The 14550-nt window shown below is 39.0% G+C and overlaps 1 protein-coding gene across 5 annotated transcripts in view; it reads left to right on the forward strand.

Annotated features, from left to right (window-relative positions):
* Positions 1-14550, forward strand: part of VPS54 (VPS54 subunit of GARP complex) — a 131947-nt gene that overhangs the window by 112207 nt on the left and 5190 nt on the right. For all 5 annotated transcript variants that reach the window (XM_015112491.3, NM_001261018.2, XM_077958281.1 and 2 more), the window contains one exon: positions 13113-13220. In XM_015112491.3, the coding sequence (XP_014967977.1) occupies positions 13113-13220 (108 nt within the window). The remainder of the gene's footprint in view (positions 1-13112; positions 13221-14550) is intronic.

Raw genomic sequence — 14550 nt, forward strand, 5'->3', positions numbered from 1 at the left:
CTTTCTGGCTAGAAGTTTATCACATGTTTTGATCTTTTACTTTTAGTAAAAGTAAATATTTCCTGCTCTTTTTCTGCTTTTTATTTTCCTACTCCAGTCTGTATTATTTATTTTCTATTTTCTTTTAACCTTTCTTTGGATTTAATTTGCTGTTTTCTAATTTCTCAGGGTAGAAGCCCAGATTTTTGATTTGAGACCTTTCTTTCCTTTTTTGAATATAAGCATTTGATGCTCTGTATTTTTCTTTGTGTACTGCTTTTGCTGTGTCCTGTAAATTTTGATACTCTGTGCTTTTATTTTTATTTGATTCAAAATATTTTCTACTTCTTGTGATTCTTCTTTGGCCTTGGGTTATTTGGAAGTCTATTACTTAATTTCTAAATATTTTAGGCTTTTCCAGCAATCTTTGTTTTGATCTCAAGTCTGATTCTCTTTTGGTCTGCAAACAAACTTTGTATGACTCCAGTTATTTTATGTTTAAGATTTCTTTTGTGGCCCAGAATGTGGCCGAAGAATATCTTGGCTAACGCTCCACATGCAAATGAAAAGAGTGTGTATTTTGCTGTTGTTGGGTAGAGTGTCCTGTGTCTATCAACTAGGTGGTGTTGGTTGATAGTGTTATTTAGGTCTTTTCTGTCCTTACTGATTTTCTGTCTACTTGTTATATCAATTACTGAGAGATAAGCACTGAAGTTTTTTACTATAATTGTAAATTTGTCTGTTTTTGTGTTCAGATCTTTGCAAGTTTTTGTTATATGTATCTTGAAGTTCTATTGCTGCATACATGCACATTTAGGATTACTGTGTTTTCTTAATATTTGTTATGTGATTTTTTTTTTTTTTTTTTTTTTTTCTGAGACAGAGGCTTGCTCTGTTGCCTGGGCTGGAGTGCAGTGGTGCAATCTCGGCTCACTGCAACCTCTGCCTCCCAGGGTCAAGTGATTCTCCTGCCTCAGCCTCCTGAGTAGCTGGGATTACAGGTGCCCACCACCATACCTAGCTAATTTTTGTATTTTTAGTAGAGATAGGGTTTCACCATGTTGGCCAGGCTGGTCTTGAACTCCTGACCTCAAGTGATCTGCCCACCTCTGTCTTCCAAAGTGCTAGGATTACAGGCATGAGCCACTGCGCCCAGCCTGTGATATCCTTTTTATGGCTGGTTATATTCCTTTTTTTGAAGTGCACATTATCTAATACGAATGTAACCATTCCAGTTTTTTTGAATAGTGTTTTTATAATGTTTCTCTTACTATCCTTTTGTTTTTAACATATCTGTGCCTTAATATTTAAAGTTAGTTTCTTATACCCAGAATGAAGCTGGATCTTGCTTTTTTGCCTTAGTCTGACAATTGCTGTCTTTTATTGACCTATTAAACCATTTAAATTTTTTTATATAGTTAGATTTAAATCTGTCATCTTGCTAGTTGTCTTGTTTGTTCCTTCTGTTTTTTGACTGATTTTCCCCTCTTTTTTCAGATTAAATGTTTTTTATGGTTTCATTTTGTTTAATCTTTAAAGTTGGTGTACTGGCTATATTTCTGTTTGTTTCTAGTGGCTGCTGTAGGGATTATAACATACATCTTTAAGTTTACCTTTAAATAATATGATGACATTACTTCCCTGATTGTATAAGAACTTTACGACAGGATACCTGTTTTCTCTCTCTCCTACTGTGTGCTATTGTTGTCATACATTTTACTTTATGTATTTTTTAAAACCCATGATACCTTGCCACTGTTTTTGCTTTAGATTATCAGTTATCTTTTAAAGTGATAAAAATGATGAAAACAATGCCTTTTACATTTATCCTCATTTTTATGAAAAAATGAGGGTAAATTTTGGAGCTCTTCGTTACTTTGCTTGGATCTGTCCGATACCATACTCTTCTGCCTGAAAACATTCCATTCATATTTCTTGTGTATATACTGCCAGCAATGAATCACCTCAGTTTTTGTTTGAAAAAGCCTGTATTTCCTCTTCATTTTTCAAAGATAGTTTTGCTAGATGTAGAATTCAGTTCAATTGTTTTCTGGCTTGCACAGTTTTCAACAAGAAGTCTGCTGTAATTCTTTGTTTTTTGCTGTATTTGCCTTCAAAAATATTATCTTTGATTTTCAGCAGTTTCACTATGATGTGTCTAAGTTTTGTGTGTTTTTGATCATGCTTGAGTTTCTTCTGCACTTCTTGGACCTGTTGTGTGTTTCCTTTTTTATAGTTTCAATTTCTCCCTTAAGATTTCAGTTTCATTAGATCCTTTAACATGTTAATCAGTTATTTTATTTTAGTTATTTTATTTTAGTTATGTTATGTTATGTTATGTTATGTTATGTTATGTTATGTTATGTTATTTTTGAGACAGTCCCACTCTTTCGCCCAGGCTGGAGCACGGTTGCGTGATCTCAGCTCACTACGACCTCCACCTCCTGGGTTTAAGCAATTCTCATGTCTCAGCTCTGGGTAGCTGGCATGCGCCACCACACCCAGCTAATTTTTGTATTTTTATTAGAGATGGTGTTTTGCCATGTTGGCCAGACTGGTCTCAACTCCTGACTTCAGGTGATCCACCCACTTCAGCCTCCCAAAGTGCTGGGAGTACAGGCATGAGCCACTGCACTTGGCCTAATCAGTTATTTTTATATCTCCCTTTAATCGTTTCAACATCTGGTTTATCTCTGAGTCTGATTCTGTTGGTTGCTTTATTTCTTGACAGTGGGATACTGTTTTCTTTTTTGTATATTTTGTAATTTTTTAATTAAATGCTGAACCTTGTATGTAGAAGAACAGTAAAGACTGTGAGGTAAATAGTGTTTATGCATGGAAATGGACTTACCTCTTCTGTCAGGCTATTTTTGTTATGGTTTGAATCAAATTATTCAATAATCAAGCTGGGTTTCTGTTTTGTTGTTGCTGCTGTTATCCTTAGTATGCCAGAGGCTTCCAACTCCTTCAGTAGTAGGCTGCTACTCCCTTGTGTTTAATGTAGGGCCTGAGGTGGTGTTAGAGGGTTTTTCTCAGTGTTTGTTTCACCCTCATCTTTTAGTCATCTCTGTACATCTGCACTATAGAGCAGGAGGAGTCTTTCTCTAGACTCTCAGTGCTGGGCTCTTAAGGGTAATAGGGGAAATATCTGTTCTTCTTGTCTGGTCTCCATCTTAGGTAGAGTCTATATACCTGGCCTTGAATGTGGAGCCCATACTTCTGCTCACAACCTCTGCTTTGATTGGTGCAAGATCCTGGGCTTCAGGTGTTTTTGTCCCTTCCTTCAGCAGCAGGCATGTTTTTTTGTTTTGTTTTGTTTTGTTTTGAGACGGAGTTTTGCTCTTGTCTCCCAGGCTGGAGTGCAACGGCGTGATCTCAGCTCACTGTAACCTCTGCCTCCCGGGTTCAAGCAATTCTCCTGCCTCAACCTTCCAAGTAGCTAGGATTACAGGCATGCACCACCATGCCCAGCTAATTTTGTATTTTTAGTAGAGACAGGGTTTCACCATGTTGGCCAGGCTGGTCTCAAACTCCTGACCTCAGGTGATCCACCCTCCTTGGCCTCCCAAAGTGCTGGGATTATAGGCATGAGCCACCGTGCCCAGCCCAGGAGCAGGCATGTTTTGTTCCTGCTTTCATACAGTGACCCCAGTGGTGAAAGTTTGGTGCCCCTTCTCAGTGACTTAGGCCTTTTACTTTGTATGAGAATAGGGTTTGGGGGAAATGGATGGCATTTGTTTCTATTCCCTTGTGGCAACTAATCACCTCCTGAATACCTGTGCTACTGAGAGTGGATTTATATGGTCTTCTCCCTTTGATCCTCCTGTTTCTTCTGAGTACCTCCTGGAGGCCGTGAAGTAAAACGTGCATGAGTGCAAACTCTCATTATGGCTAGGGTTTTCACTTATCTAAATCTATCCTAGCCCACGTTTGGCCTTTAGGAATCTGTTAAAATTTTAGTTATTTTCTTCTTACTTGCTTCTCTTGTGGTCATCTCTTGTTTTTATGCTCTGCCAAAAGTGAGACAGTTCCTGTGTATCACGTCTCCTCAGAGGGCCTTTTCAGTCTTTGGAATTAGTTCCCTTGGTTCCCCTGATCTCTGTTCTCTGATGTCAAGAAAAATTATGATTTTATAGATTATCTCAGTTTTTTGTATTGTTAAGGTAGTAGCAATGTTCTATTGCAGCTTTCTAAATTTTAAATAAAAGTTTTTTAATGAATGAATAATATGATTAGAATGGTACTTTAGAAGTATTAATCAGAAAGTATATAAAACAGATTTGAGGCCGGGTGTGGTGGCGCATGCCTGTAATCCCAGCACTTTGGGAGGCCGAGGCTGGTGGATCACGAGGTCAGGAGATCGAGACCATCCTGGCCAACATGGTGAAACCCCATCTCTACTAAAAACAAAAAATTACCTGGGCGGGGTGGCGAGCTCCTGTATGTAGTCCCTGCTACTCGGGAGGCTGAGGCAGGAGAACCACTTGAACCCGGGAGGCAGAGGTTGCAGTGAGCTGAGATTGCGCCACTGCACTCCAGCCTGGCGTCAGAGTGAGACTCCATCTCAAGGAAACAAAAAACAAACAAAACAGATTTGAAATAATATGGCATGTCCTCTATTTGGAATACCTGTTTCTTTTTCCCCTTTGAAGACCAAACACCTCAGGTGGGCAGCTTAGGAAGCCATTAGACATCATTGTGTAAATGTCCTTCACTTGAGTTCTATAGCATTCATTGTCCACTTTTTGGAACACCAACCAGCTTTTAGACAGTTATCTCCCCAAAGGGACTTTGATTCATCTTTGTACACTCCAGACAGCATTGAATCTGATACATTCATTCAAGCATACACACACACACACACACACACGCACACACACACACACACTTTCAGAAGAGTGTTATACAGGTAGTAGAGGAAGGTAGTTGGCTGGTGGCAGGAACCAAATTTTATAAACTGAGAGTAAAGAAGTACAGTCTCAAGTTTAGGTGACTGAAGAAATGTATAAAGGTAATATGGAAAGAATAGTACCTTTAGGAAAAGCAGGGGTGAAGGAAGGTTTGGGGGAGTATCTTAGGTTTTTAGGGCCCCCATAATAAATTACCACAAATTGGATGACTTAAAATAATAGAAGTCTGTTCTTTCCCCGTTTTGGAACCTAGAAGTCTGAAATGAAGGTGTGGGCCAGGCTCTGCTTCCTTTGAAGACTCCTGGGAAGAATTCTTCCCTGCTTCTTTCCAGCTTCAGGTGGTGGCTGTCAGTCCTTGGCATTCCTTGGCTTGTAGTTGCCTCATGCCGGTCTCTCTGCCTGGTCTTCACATGGTTGTCTTCCCTCTGCGTGTGACTCTGTGTCTGAATTTCTCTCTTCTTTCTTGTATAAAGACCCCGGTCAGTGGATTTAGGTCCCACTCTAATCCATTATGACCTCATGAGGTACCAGGTGGACATGAATTTTGAGGGGACACTATTCAACCCAGTACAGGGGCCCTGGTAGTTAAGAGGATGTTACCATAAATTATACTTACTAGGATGACTAAAATAAAAAAAAAATAGCAAGTGTTGGTGAGGATGTGGAGAATAAATTAGAGCCTGCATACACTGCTAGTGATATTGTAAAATGATGCAGCCACTTTGGAAAACAGTTTAGCATTTCCTCAAAAGATTAAACCTGGAGTTACCATAAGACCCAGTAATTCCACCACTAGGTATATACCCAAGTATATTGAAAACATTGTAAAAAGAAATGAAATGCTCAAGCTGGGTGTGGTAGTGTGTGCCTGTAGTCCTACCTACTCAGAAGGCTGAAGTGGAAGGATTGCTTCAGCACAGGAGTTCCAGGTTACAGTGGGCTACGATCACACCACTGCACTCTAGCCTGGGTGACAGAGTGAGACACTGTCTCTAAAAATGAATAAATAACAAAAAGAAATGAAGTACTGATTCATTCATAAACAAAAGCATTATGTTTAGGGAAAGAAGCCAGTCACAAAAAGCCACATATTCTATGATTCCATTTCTATGAAATGTCCAGAATAAGCAAATTCAGGGACAGAAAGTAGATTAGTGGTTGCCAGGGGCTGGGGAAAAGGGAGAGTCCAGAAGGACAACTTTTGGGTTTGGAATTTCTTTTGGAGGTAATGAAAATGTTTATAAATTAGCAGTAATAGCTGCGTAACTATGAATTTACCAAAACCCAGTGAATTTTATATTTTGAAAGAATGAATTTTATGGTATGTGAATTATATCTCAAAGCTGTTATTAATAAAAAAAGATAAAAATATAAGAGGATGTTTGATATCTTTTTAGGGTGAAGAGAGACAAACCCTTGGGTTTGGGTGGTCACAACTTTGCTTAATTCAGTTACATGGTGATCTATACACGGTTCTTTTACAGCAGTTTATTGGAACTCATCACATTTTAATAAACTAGTGCATATTAGTACATTCTAATGAAGCATACTAATATAAAATTAGTACATTTAAAATATAGTATTTAGCCCAAATTTGTCTTATAAATAAAATGGTATATAATTTCAGCTGTGTGAATTCTAAAATATAAGCTAAAAGATGGTTTTTATTTTTTTTTATTTATTTATTTTTCTCAGAAAGTTTCTAGGTTTTTTTTTTTTTTTTTTTTTTTATACTTTAAGTTCTAGGGTACATGTGCATAACGTGCAGGTTTCTTACATATGTATACTTGTGCCATGTTGGTGTGCTGCACCCATCAACTCGTCAGCACCCATCAACTCGTCAGCACCCATCAACTCGTCATTTACATCAGGTATAACTCCCAATGCAATCCCTCCGCCCTCCCCCTTCCCCGTGATAGGCCCCGGTGTGTGATGTTCCCCTTCCCGAGTCTAAGTGATCTCATTGTTCAGTTCCCACCTATGAGTGAGAACATGCGGTGTTTGGTTTTCTGTTCTTGTGATAGTTTGCTGAGAATGATGGTTTCCAGCTGCATCCATGTCCCTACAAAGGACACAAACTCATCCTTTTTTATGGCTGCATAGTATTCCATGGTGTATATGTGCCACATTTTCATCCAGTCCGTCACTGATGGACATTTGGGTTGATTCCAAGTCTTTGCTATTGTGAATAGTGCCGCAATAAACATACATGTGCATGTGTCTTTATAGCAGCATGATTTATAATCCTTTGGGTATATACCCAGTAATGGGATGGCTGGGTCATATGGTACTTCTAGTTCTAGATCCTTGAGGAATCGCCATACTGTTTTCCATAATGGTTGAACTAGTTTACAATCCCACCAACAGTGTAAAAGTGTTCCTATTTCTCCACATCCTCTCCAGCACCTGTTGTTTCCTGACTTTTTAATGATCGCCATTCTAACTGGTGTGAGATGGTATCTCATTGTGGTTTTGATTTGCATTTCTCTGATGGCCAGTGATGATGAGCATTTTTTCATGTGTCTGTTGGCTGTATGAATGTCTTCTTTTGAGAAGTGTCTGTTCATATCCTTTGCCCACTTTTTGATGGGGTTGTTTTTTTCTTGTAAATTTGTTTGAGTTCTTTGTAGGTTCTGGATATTAGCCCTTTGTCTGATGAGCAGATTGCAAAAATTTTCTCCCATTCTGTAGGTTGCCTGTTCACTCTGATGGTAGTTTCTTTTGCTGTACAGAAGCTCTTTAGTTTAATTAGATCCCATTTGTCAATTTTGGCTTTTGTTGCCGTTGCTTTTGGTGTTTTAGACATGAATTCCTTGCCCATGCCTATGTCCTGAATGGTATTACCTAGGTTTTCTTCTAGGGTTTTTATGGTATTAAGTCTAACATTTAAGTCTCTAATCCATCTTGAATTAATTTTCGTATAAGGAGTAAGGAAAGGATCCATTTTCAGCTTTCTACTTATGGCTAGCCAATTTTCCCAGCACCATTTATTAAATAGGGAATCCTTTCCCCATTTCTTGTTTTTCTCAGGTTTATCAAAGATCAGATGGCTGTAGATGTGTGGTATTATTTCTGAGGGCTCTGTTCTGTTCCTTTGGTCTATATCTCTGTTTTGGTCCCAGTACCATGCTGTTTTGGTTACTGTAGCCTTGTAGTATAGTTTGAAATCAGGTAGCATGATGCCTCCAGCTTTGTTCTTTTGACTTAGGATTGTCTTGGAAATGCGGGCTCTTTTTTGGTTCCATATGAACTTTAAAGCAGTTTTTTCCAATTCTGTGAAGAAACTCATTGGTAGCTTGATGGGGATGGCATTGAATCTGTAAATTACCTTGGGCAGTATGGCCATTTTCACAATATTGATTCTTCCTATCCATGAGCATGGTATGTTCTTCCATTTGTTTGTGTCCTCTTTTATTTCACTGAGCAGTGGTTTGTAGTTCTCCTTGAAGAGGTCCTTTACATCCCTTGTAAGTTGGATTCCTAGGTATTTTATTCTCTTTGAAGCAATTGTGAATGGAAGTTCATTCATGATTTGGCTCTATGTTAGTCTGTTACTGGTGTATAAGAAGGCTTGTGATTTTTGCACATTAATTTTGTATCCTGAGACTTTGCTGAAGTTTCTTATCAGCTTAAGGAGATTTGGGGCTGAGACAATAGGGTTTTCTAAATATACAATCATGTCATCTGCAAACAGGGACAATTTGACTTCTTCTTTTCCTAACTGAATACCCTTTATTTCTTTCTCTTGCCTGATTGCACTAGCCAGAACTTCCAACACTATGTTGAATAGGAGTGGTGAGAGAAGGCATCCCTGTCTTGTGCCAGTTTTCAAAGGGAATTTTTCCAGTTTTTGCCCATTCAGTGTGATATTGGCTGTGGGTTTGTCATAAATAGCTCTTATTATTTTGAGATACATTCCATCAATACCGAATTTATTGAGCGTTTTTAGCATGAAGGGCTGTTGAATTTTGTCAAAGGCCTTTTCTGCATCTATTGAGATAATCATGTGGTTTTTGTCTTTGGTTCTGTTTATATGCTGGATTATGTTTATTGATTTGCGTATGTTGAACCATCCTTGCATCCCAGGGATGAAGCCCACTTGATCATGGTGGATAAGCTTTTTGATGTGCTGCTGGATTCAGTTTGCCAGCATTTTATTGAGGATTTTCTCATCGATGTTCATCAGGGATATTGGTCTAAAATTCCCTTTTTTTGTTGTATCTCTGCCAGGCTTTGGTATCAGGATGATGTTAGCCTCATGAAATGAGTTAGGGAGGATTCCCTCTTTTTCTGTTGATTGGAATAGTTTCAGAAGGAATGGTACCAGCTCCTCCTTGTACATCTGGTAGAATTCAGCTGTGAATCCATCTGGTCCTGGACTTTTTTGGTTGGTAGGCTATTAATTATTGCCTCAATTTCAGAGCCTGCTATTGGTCTACTCAGGGATTCAGCTTCTTCCTGGTTTAGTCTTGGGAGAGTGTAAGTGTCCAGGAAATTATCCATTTCTTCTAGATTTTCTAGTTTATTTGTGTAGAGGTGTTTATAGTATTCTCTGATGATAGTTTATATTTCTGTGGGGTCGGTGGTGATATCCCCTTTATCATTTTTTATTGCGTCTATTTGATTCTTCTCTCTTTTCTTCTTTATTAGTCTTGCTAGCGGTCTATCAATTTTGTTGATCTTTTCAAAAAAACCAACTCCTGGATTCATTGATTTTTTGGAGGGTTTTTTGTGTCTCTTATCTCCTTCAGTTCTGCTCTGATCTTAGTTATTTCTTGCCTTCTGTTAGCTTTTGGATGTGTTTGCTCTTGCTTCTCTAGTTCTTTTAATTGTGGTGTTAGGGTGTCAATTTTAGATCTTTCCAGCTTTCTCTTGTGGGCATTTAGTGCTATAAATTTCCCTCTACACACTGCTTTAAATGTGTCCCAGAGATTCTGGTATGTTGTATCTTTGTTCTCATTGGTTTTGAACAACATCTTTATTTCTGCCTTCATTTCGTTATGTACCCAGTAGTCATTCAGGAGCAGGTTGTTCAGTTTCCATGTAGTTGAGTGGTTTTGATTGAGTTTCTTAGTCCTGAGTTCTAGTTTGATTGCACTATGGTCTGAGAGACAGTTTGTTATAATTTCTGTTCTTGTACATTTGCTGAGGAGTGCTTTACTTCCAATTATGTGGTCAATTTTGGAATAAGTGTGATGTGGTGCTGAGAAGAATGTATGTTCTGTTGATTTGGGGTGGAGAGTTCTGTAGATGTCTATTAGGTCTGCTTGCTGCAGAGATGAGTTCAATTCCTGGATATCCTTGTTAACTTTCTGTCTCGTTGATCTGTCTAATGTTGACAGTGGGGTGTTGAAGTCTCCCATTATTATTGTATGGGAGTCTAAGTCTCTTTGTAAATCTCTAAGGACTTTCTTTATGAATCTGGGTGCTCCTGTATTGGGTGCATATATATTTCGGATAGTTAGTTCTTCCTGTTGAATTGATCCCTTTACCGTTATGTAATGGCCTTCTTTGTCTCTTTTGATCTTTGATAGTTTAAAGTCTGTTTTATCAGAGACTAGTATTACAACCCCTGCTTTTTTTTGTTCTCTATTTGCTTGGTAGAGCTTCCTCCATCCCTTTATTTTGAGCCTATGTATGTCTCTGCATGTGAGATGGGTCTCCTGAATACAGCAGACTGATGGGTCTTGACTCTTTATCCAGTTTGCCAGTCTGTGTCTTTTAATTGGAGCGTTTAGTCCATTTACATTTAAGGTTAATATTGTTATGTGTGAACTTGATCCTGCCATTATGATATTACCTGGTTATTTTGCTCGTTAGTTGATGCAGTTTCTTCCTAGCCTCGATGGTCTTTTACATTTTGGCATGTTTTTGCAATGGCTGGTACCGGTAGTTCCTTTCCATGTTTAGTGCTTCCTTCAGGGTCTCTTGTAAGGCAGGCCTGGTGGTGACAAAATCTCTCAGCATTTGCTTGTCTGTAAAGGATTTTATTTCTCCTTCACTTATGAAACTTAGTTTGGCTGGATATGAAATTCTGGGTTGAAAATTCTTTTCTTCAAGAATGTTGAATATTGGCCCCCGCTCTCTTCTGGCTTGGAGAGTTTCTGCTGAGAGATCTGCTGTTAGTCTGATGGGCTTCCCTTTGTGTGTAACCCGACCTTTCTCTCTGGCTGCCCTTTAGATTTTTTCCTTCATTTCAACTTTGGTGAATCTGGCAATTATGTGTCTTGGAGTTGCTCTTCTCGAGGAGTATCTTTGTGGCGTTCTCTGTATTTCCTGAATTTGGATGTTGGCCTGCCCTACTAGGTTGGGGAAGTTCTCCTGGATGATATCCTGAAGAGTGTTTTCCAGCTTGGTTCCATTTTCCCCCTCACTTTCAGGCACCCCTATCAGACGTAGATTTGGTCTTTTTATGCAATCCCATACTTCTTGCAGGCTTTGTTCATTTCTTTTTCTTCTTTTTTCTTTAGATTTCTCTTCTCGCTTCATTTCATTCATTTGATCCTCAGTCGCTGATACTCTTTCTTTCAGTTGATCGAGTCGGTTACTGAAGCTTGTGCATTTGTCATGTATTTCTCGTGTCATGGTTTTCATCTCTGTCCGTTCGTTTATGGCCTTCTCTGCGTTAATTATTCTGGTTATCAATTCTTCCACTCTTTTTTCAAGATTTTTAGTTTCTTTGTGCTGGGTACGTAATTCCTCCTTTAGCTCTGAGAAGTTGGATGGACTGAAGCCTTCTTCTCTCATCTCGTCAAAGTCATTCTCCGTCCAGCTTTGATCCGTTGCTGGCGACGAGCTGCGTTCCTTTGGAGGGGGAGATGCGCTCTTATTTTTTTCAATTTCCAGCTTTTCTGCCCTGCTTTTTCCCCATCTTTGTGGTTTTATCTGCCTCTGGTCTTTGATGATGGTGACGTACTGATGGGGTTTTGGTGTGGGTGTCCTTCCTGTTTGTTAGTTTTCTTTCTAACAGTCAGGACCCTCAGCTGTAGGTCTGTTAGAGATTGCTTCAAGTCCACTCCAGACCCTGTTTGCCTGGGTGTCAGCGGTAGAGGCTGCAGAAGATAGAATACTGCTGAATAGCGAGTGTACCTGTCTGATTCTTGCTTTGGAAGCTTCCTCTCAGGGGTGTACTCCACCGTGTGAGGTGTGGGGTGTCGGTCTGCCCCTAGTGGAGGATGTCTCCCAGTTAGGCTACTCAGGGGTCAGGGACCCACTTGAGCAGGCAGTCTGTCCGTTCTCAGATCTCAACCTCCGTGTTGGGAGATCCACTGCTCTCTTCAAAGCTGTCAGACAGAGTCGTTTGCGTCTGCAGAGGTTTTTGCTGCTTTTTTTTTTGTTGTTGTTCAAAAGATGGTTTTTAAAGTCATACTACCATATTGTTTCATATGTAGGAATAGTAAAATGAATTTACCTAAGTTTAAATTTTTAGCAGAGAACATTGCTGAAAAAAAATCCTCCTTTTAGTGTTAGGGTAAAATATGATTACTATATTGACCCACCTACAAACTAAAAAACATCTTAATTCTGCCATATTTTTCTGTTGATTTCAGGTATGATCATGTTGACACATTGTTTTTTTGTTTTTTTTTTTTTGAGACAGTTTCACTCTTGTCGCCCAGGTTGGAGTGCAGTGGTGCTATCTCAGCTCACTGCAGCCTCCACCTCCCAGGTCCAAGCAATTTTCCTGTCTCAGCCTCCCGAGTAGCTGGAATTACACGTGCCTGCCACCATGCCCTGGCTAATTTTTAAATTTTTAAACATAATCTGTTTATTTGGAGTGGCTACATTGTATATTGAGCCAGATTTAGTAGCTAACATTTTTTTGAGTACTTACTTTGTATCAAGCACTGTTTTGCATTCTTATGAGTCCTCTTTTTTAATTCTCACAGCAGCCCTTTGAGATAGATAAATTAAGTAACTTGCCCAACATCACATAGCTTAGAATGGGAGGAGCTGGGATCTGAACCCAGCAGTCTAAGTTTGGAAGCAGCCTTTGTTCTTAGTCACTGAGCTATTTTAGCTCCTTTAAAGTGGATTAAGATATTGAATGAAAGGTTCTCAAGATTTGTATGAGTAGTGCAGATCACAGTTGAAAAGTGTAAGCTTGAGTACTATGCCAGAATTGGATATGTGGAGGGATGGTAAATATATGTCTCAGGGAATGGTGGAGACATATGCAATTCAGAGGACATGACCATAATTATCATTATTTTCCCCTACCAGTATGAGGTGAAGGCTCCCGTTCCTTCTGCCTGTTTCAGGAATATTTGTAAGCAAATGACAAAAATGCACGAAGCTATATTTGATCTCCTTCCAGAAGAACAAACACAGGTGAGTAGTAATTCCTAAAACTATTCATGTATATATAACATACAATATCTGCAGAATTGGGGTGGTTTTACATGCTTTTGGCACCGTTAAGCTGTTCATGTTCCAATATGATTATCATTTTTTTAAATCGTTACATTGACTGGTAGAACATGGATAAAAATTTCTACTTTCTAAGTGCTCCTTGCAGTGACAGACCAGAGCTATAGCTTTACTATATGATAAACAATTCTAAAAAGTAGATTTTCTGTTTGTCCATGATCAGTAGTCCCAGATTCTACTTACGTCATTTATTATGCTGTTCCTTGGAAAATTAGAGTTGGCCTTTATCAATTAGTAGCAAAATATGTTATGGTGATTGTAATTCAAATTGGCTATGGGAAGAATTAGTGATAAAGTTAATAAGATTAACACATGTAATTAACTCAATCTGCTTTATTGTTAGATCAGCATAAGTGATCTGTAATAAAGACAAACTAGGAAAAAGAGCAAAATGCAGGGTCGGGGAGCCTTTGGCACCTCTCAGCTATGAAGTATCCACCCTTCTATCTCTACTGTATTCCCCTACAAAAGTATTATCACAGAGTTCGCTTCACTCTTCAGTAACAACTCTACCCCCTACACCCCTGTTCCCCTCTCCTGGAACTTTGAATTTTCCAGTATTCTCTTTTTTACCAGTTTTTTTTTTTTTAAATTAATCTTAGCTTATTTCCTCCATATTAAGTGTGCCTAGTTTGTAGAATAAATGGTATACTATTAAAGTCTAGTTGCTGTATGACTAATGAATTTAACTTTCACTGGGATTTTTGCTATTCAGACAAGTTTGTTTATTTCAGTTTGTCTCTCTTACTTGGTTGAGTGCATGGAAATGGCATTTGGGAGCAGAGGGTGGCTTTCTTAGTACCTCTTGCCTGCTGTTGCTCCTGCTGGTCTCCTTTCCTATGCCACCTCAAACTTCATCCTATACTAGCTAGTAACATTTTCTTCATATTTCCCTAGGTTTTCATAAATCATACCAAACTCATGAATAAATATCATGGAACTCCTTTGGGACTCACTGAGGACTGAAGGGGAGCCATAAAATATGGCGGACCCACTAGGGTCGTCTCCTTTTTCCTTCTAATTTCTTCTTAGCCAAGCCATCCTTTCCATTCCACATGTAAGATCCTCCACCTCTGGCATTCTGACCTTCTGGATTTGCCATCTGAGTTCTAATTCTAGAGCAGGACTTAGCCAGATCAGAGAGCTGGGCATACAGGTACTTCATGTGTTTTTATCTGTGGCATAAAGGGTACTCTTGTCAAAGCTGGGCAAATGTTATTTTATGTCACTA

The sequence above is a fragment of the Macaca mulatta genome, chromosome 13 (genome assembly GCF_049350105.2).
Source record: "Macaca mulatta isolate MMU2019108-1 chromosome 13, T2T-MMU8v2.0, whole genome shotgun sequence".
Lineage (NCBI taxonomy): Eukaryota > Metazoa > Chordata > Mammalia > Primates > Cercopithecidae > Macaca > Macaca mulatta.